The 6,336-nt window shown below is 37.1% G+C and overlaps 1 protein-coding gene across 1 annotated transcript in view; it reads left to right on the top strand.

Moving 5' to 3' along the window:
* LOC118598267 (zinc finger protein 77-like) overlaps window positions 1-5,963 on the top strand; it is a 9,292-nt gene extending 3,329 nt beyond the window's left edge. The window contains exon 2 of the mRNA XM_036210869.1: window positions 4,640-5,963. Coding sequence (XP_036066762.1) covers window positions 4,640-5,673 — 1,034 coding nt within the window. The 3' untranslated portion in view covers window positions 5,674-5,963. The remainder of the gene's footprint in view (window positions 1-4,639) is intronic.
* Window positions 5,964-6,336: the final 373 nt, after the last annotated feature.

Raw genomic sequence — 6,336 nt, 5'->3', positions numbered from 1 at the left:
TCTGTGTTTTACATCCAGTCGATGCACAAACCGATTAGTCGATTAATCAAAAACAATAATCAGAGATTAGTCGACTATTGAAATAATCGTTTGTGGCAGCCCTAGTCTTGAGTCAGGTGTTCAAACGGGGCCAGTCACTCTGTCATGTTTTCCATCAGAGTCCACTGGTTCTCAGTGAAAGACAGGAAGATGGTGATCTGCAGCGTACAGTCAGACACACCACACTGGAGAAAGTCTGTCATGTACCGCTAACTGCAGTCTGTGGACCACACAGCCGAGAATTCTGACTCTGAACTCGTCAAGTTCTGTTTGCTTGTTGGCTCCGTTATCATGAAGCACTAGCTGCTCTCTCTCCTTAGATATGTTCCACTGAGCTAACATGCCGTCATTGCTCTCAGCCATGGCAGAAGCAGACATTTAATCTTAAAAAAGTTGGAATATACATATATATATATATATTAGAGCTGTCGGGCGATTAAAAATTTTAATCGCGATTAATCGCATTTTGTCCAGAGTTAACTCGCGATTAATCGCAAATTTACATGTAGCCTTTTTTTAAGGAAAAAAAAAAGTGTGGTTCGTGGAATTTAGCAGTTCTACATTAATTATGAAAACAAGAATGAAAAAATTAATAGTTTTCATCAGAACTACTTTATTTTGTAACATTGTATTGAGATAAACTTTCTTAACAATAAAAGGCTGTAACATAAAATGCCTAACAAAAGCCCAAGTGCAAGTGAAGGGCATTTTAAATTCAAAACTTCAATCAACGTTCAGTAAAATAAAATAAAAAACATCAAAAATAAAATTTCCATAACACTTTCATGTTCATTTTTTGTCAGGACCAAATCTTTTCCTCCTCTGCTGAACCACAGTAATAAATGAAATAGAGATTTATCATTTCCAATGAACTTTTGTTTTTAAAACATTAAAGACTGAGAAAAGCGGGATACTCTGTGGATAGTTTGACTGTCTGTTACTGCCGCCGTGTTCTCTGACTGCAGCTCGATGCAGCAACGTGTCCAGCGGAGCTCACGCCATGAATATGCCGGCAGACAGACCGCTTTGCTGGGGTTGGATCACGCTTAAACCTCCAGAACATTTATAACGTCCCCCGGTGAGCTTGCTGTCCGGAACGTCCGCAGCTCTCGGGACGCGAGCCGGTACCACCAGACGTGGTACTGGACGCGAACCGGAGCCAAGTTAGAGTGCAGGAGCTCTCCAAGTCCGAGCGCCGGCCGGCTTTAGCTCGCAGCTCGGTGTTTGGAGACCCGCCCGTGATCTAGTTTTGACTTTTCCCTGTTTTTTAGGCCAATTTGGAGTTCAGCTAATATTTCACCTGCATGCTAGCTGTTTTGGCTAACTTTAGTCTTTTTTTTTCATTTTTTAGGCTAATTTGGTATTTAACTAGTATTTCAGCTGGCTTTCAGCTTCAGTGTTTTTATCTATAAATTTAAGGATTTTCAGCTTTCATCACTAGGATCTTCAGCAGCCAAATTAAGCTCACATTAATTCACACTAGCATTATCACAGGTAATGCTATATATATAGTTTATAGTTGGTTAAAAGCTAATGATCTGTGTTTTACATCTACTTTGTGCATGACCGGATTAGTCGACTAATCTGAAAAAATAATTGGTGGTTAGTCAACTATGAAAATAGACTTTTACGGCAATACTAATGTAAATTTGGGATTTCCTGATCCGATCACGTGATCGGAAATCGGGGCCAATTACGTGGTTGATGACTCGATCAGTATCGAATGTTCTCCCCCAGGAACGTATATTTTATTTATTCTTATGATCAGCGCTTTTTATTTACATGTCTGCATGTCATGAACAGATTACAAAATGTTGTTGCTGTAAAACACAGCAGAAAACGGCAGCAGTTTAAACCGGAGGCTAACATAAACAAATCAGTAAAGCTAATGATGCGGCCACGGATTCAGACATCCTTTATCAATAAGGCTTTTAAAAACACTTTAAGCTGAATGCAAGTGTTTCTGTTGATTTGCCTTAACGTAAACAACAACCTTTAAAGGCATTTCAATAGAAAAAGACAGTTAATGGTAATGACAGTTAAGCTAATGTTAAGCTCTTCATGCTGCTGACAGACAGACAGCCAAACAGCAGCTGCTAACTGTGCTAAGCTAAGAGCTAGCTCCGTGATTTAACTCCTTAGGACCTGAGCTGTTCTTTGATAGGCCTGTTTTATTGTTCTGACAGAGTCAGAGAAATAAAAGTTAAGAAAATTAACTACTGTGGTAATAAAACCAAAAATGTGATGTCTTAAGAACTTAATAAAGGAATTACATAATCTTACAACAAAATAAACAAATAAATTTTTCTAACGATATGAACTAGTTTTGAGCACTCATCATCAAATTCATGCTAAAACAAAGTCATAATTAATTTTCAAGAATTTTAAATGAGGACAGGAATCACAGTTGTTTAAAAATGTTCAATAGCTCTGAAGATGTTAAAGCTAAAGTCACTAAATTTTCTCATGTTACTTATCACGTGTATAACAAGAAAATAGTTATTTGTTTCCTATTTTATATTCGTTCTACTTTTACATGTTTATTAAAGCTACTTCACAGAAGTGTTCTATTTAAGTTTTTAATGATAAAAGAAGTTTAATGAAATAAAAATAAGGGACAACACTAGGGCTGGGCGATATGGGAATTTTCATATTGCGATATCGTTTTTTTCATTTTGTGCGATAACGATATTAAAAACGATATCAATCAAATAAAGAAAAGTAATATTTATTGCAAAGAGCTTTAGGACTTCAGATTTTTACACCTTAACTTTGCCCCCCCCCCCATTAAATCTTAGTTAGTTCAAATTAAACTTTCATTATTTTTTGTATTAACTGTAGTATTGAAACTAACTGTGAGGAACATTTAAATATTTCTAATAAATATTGTACATATACATAATGTACACAATAGTTAAACCATAACGGTGGTATGTTTTCAATAGGCTGTACAGAAATTCTGATTTAATTTAATCTGACTGCAGCACATACACGTTCCTTTCAAATTAAAATTAAGTCTTAAAAACATTGTTCTAAAGCAGCAAATATATTGCAGTTATTTTTATATCATTTTCTAATTTCTTCTGAACATAAACTATAGGTACTGCTGTGCAGCAGAAGATAATAAAATGTAAACTTAAAATAAACAGTTCTGATAATAGATTTAATCATCATTTCACTCAGTCATCTGACATGTGTACATGTTGGAGGATTGATCAAACACATAAGATCTCTTCATTTAGTGTCATGTCAGGAGTCGTTAAAAACAAGTTTATTTTACTATTATTAGATCACCTCATTAAGAAATGAGCATAAACGGCACAAATGTAACTAACAAATTCATTATTGATACACAATAAAACAACAAATTATTCTAATTCGAAGCTCTATACAAAAGATTTTGGTTAATATTTTAACAAAACCCTCAAACTCTAAACTCCACAGCCACAATCGAGTCCACGCCCCCCTGCGCGCGGCTGTTACTAGCATGCACAGTCTCTCCTCTTTCAGCCCCGCGTGACACGTGACCCGCAGCAATAGACAGACTGTCTCCTTTTTTCTGTTTTCATGGAGGTTCTCCTCTAAATCAGGTGTTTAAACTCCTGATTTTAAAGCGTGTCTTCTCTCCCTCACACTCTGTGGATCTGTCAGTAACAAACAGCGCAGCTGCGGAAAAACAATCCAGTCGGACCGAACCATTTTCAGTTTAGAGGAGGGGGGTCCGGTGACGACGTTTCCAAAACAAAATATATAAACATCGTTACCTTGACATTAAAAATAAAAGTATTAGCGATTATATATTGGTTATTGGTTTACTGAAATAATGTTTTCTGTTGTGTCCTTTTGTCATCATTCGGGGCCTCCGTCCCCCTCGCTCTCAGTCTGGGCTCCTAGAATCAGCCGCTCCGTAAGAAGAAGAAGCGCGGCTCTTCCGGGGGTTTCTCCCGTGTTATTTAACACGAAAGTTTATCGCAATAGTCTCATTTCACTATCGAAAAAAAGTAATATCGCAATAACGATAATTATCGTTTTATCGCCCAGCCCTAGACAACACAAATCTTTTATTGTATTTGTTTATGTTTTAAATGTGTTACAAAAGTATCGGATCAAGACTCGGTATCGGCAAATACACAAAATCGAATGACTGAATCGGAACGGGCCCAAAAAAACCTGATCGGGACATCTTAAGTGTAAATATAGGAGGTCAATCGGTCAGAATTGAGACAATACAGGTAGTATTTGGCTTCAGGATTCAGAGCAATTCCAATCTGCAGCAAGAACGCCACATTAAGAGGTTAAAGTCCAAGTCAAGTCACAAGTTACAGCTGTTAAAATCTGAGTTGAGTCTAAAGTCATCAAATTAATGACTCAAGTCTGACTCGAATCTTTGTCATGTGACTCTAGTCCACACCTCTGGTGACTGGGAGAGACTCCAGGATTTTCATGACCCTGAAAGGGATTCTGAGTATTCCGAGAGTGTGTGTTGGTATGAATATATTTTTTTAATTTCTGACTGAGGTGATTAAAATTTTATTTTGGCCCATAACGATACAAAAAAATATAACAGAGCTCAAACTTTCTTGTATTTGCATCTATGCAGTCCTTCCTCAACACTGGGTGACAGAAGAAGAAGATCTCTGGAACCAACAGAGGAACTTCAGAGAGGAACAGAATGATCTAAAACCAACACCGACTAAAGAGGAACTGGAGGAATCAAAACCATTGCAGATTAAAGAGGAGCAGGAGGAACCAGAACCTGCTCACATTAGAGAGGAACCAAGGCAACTCTGCATCAGTCAGGATGAAGAGCAGCTTGATCTGAAGCAGGAGACTGAAACCTTAATGGAGATTCCTACTTTGGAGAAACATGTTGACAGTGAAGCAGATGGAAACAATCAGCAGAGCTTTAATGGAACTGATAGTCAGGATGAAGAAGGAAACCAACATGAAGAATCAACATTAACTCCAGATGAAGAGACAGAGCCACAGAACAGAGATCAGAGGAATAGAAAAGACAGAAGTCATGTCCAAAGTGTGGCCAGCTCTCACATGTCAGAAGGTCAGTGTGACTCTGATGTCAGAAGAAAGTTGAAGAGGAAAACCTCTGTTAAGAAACACAAACAATCCACAAAAGAAAAGAGACTTTCCTCTGCAGGGTCTGGAAAAAGAACAAGAAATCCACACAACGTGTCCGTTAACATGAGATCTAAGTCTGATGAACGACCTTATGTCTGTAAAGAATGTGACAAAAGTTTTAGTTATGTATCTACTTTCAGAAGACACATGAGAACTCACACAGGAGAGACGCCTTTCTCGTGTAAAGAATGTGACAAAAGTTTTAGCCAAAAATATCATCTGAATTTACACATGAGAACTCATACAGGAGAGAAGCCATTCTCATGTAAAGAATGTGACAAAAGTTTTAGTGTTAAATCTAGTCTCAAAGTTCACATGATAACTCATACAGGAGAGAAGCCTTTTTCGTGTAAAGAATGTGACAGAAGTTTTAGTACTAAATTTAATCTCAAAGAACACATGAAAACTCATACGGGAGAGAAGCCTTTTTCATGTGAAGAATGTGACAGAAGTTTTAGTCAAAAACATCACCTCAAAAGACACATGAGAACTCATTGAGGAGAGAAGCATTTTTTTGTGTAAAAGATGTAATAGAAGTTTTAGTATTAAATCTAGTCTCAAAAAACACACAAGAATTCATACAGGAGAGACTTTTATTTTTAAAAGTAAGTGAAACCCACAGTATATAACTCTCGAAGAAAAGACAATAATGTTTTTACTAGGAACATTTAAATATTGTGAAAAACATTTTTCCCTATTTTAAGGGCCATGCAAAATAAAAATTTAAAAAGTGTATTATAATGTTCATTCTTCACGGTAAACAACACAAAAGTAGTATTTTGATCCATTCACGCATTTCTGAGTCTTCCTCTAAAAATCTGCACTCTGAGCACCAGCCCCTCCTAACCCAAAAAAACAAGCAGGTTCTCACAAGCTGACATCACAAAGTGAGGATGGCCCCTTTTAGGAAGCGTCTACACTGCCCCAGGCTAAACACCTTCAAAATTCTTTTATGTTAGCATTGAGTCTGAGAAGAAATGGGTTCCTAGCACCTAATCAACAGAGACATAGATCTATATGGATATAGTTTACTCTGAAAGGCTTAAGAATGACATGATAAAGACCTTAAAATGGTCTGTCAGTTGGTAAAATGAAGTTGGTTTCTAAAACACTTCACTGCTGACAAGCTGTTTGGAGATTCTGCTTTATTTTCCAGCAGAA

The sequence above is a fragment of the Oryzias melastigma genome, unplaced genomic scaffold (assembly GCF_002922805.2).
Source record: "Oryzias melastigma strain HK-1 unplaced genomic scaffold, ASM292280v2 sc00270, whole genome shotgun sequence".
Lineage (NCBI taxonomy): Eukaryota > Metazoa > Chordata > Actinopteri > Beloniformes > Adrianichthyidae > Oryzias > Oryzias melastigma.
Note: the sequence above shows the minus strand (reverse complement) of the source record. Positions and strands in the feature narration are given on the sequence as shown.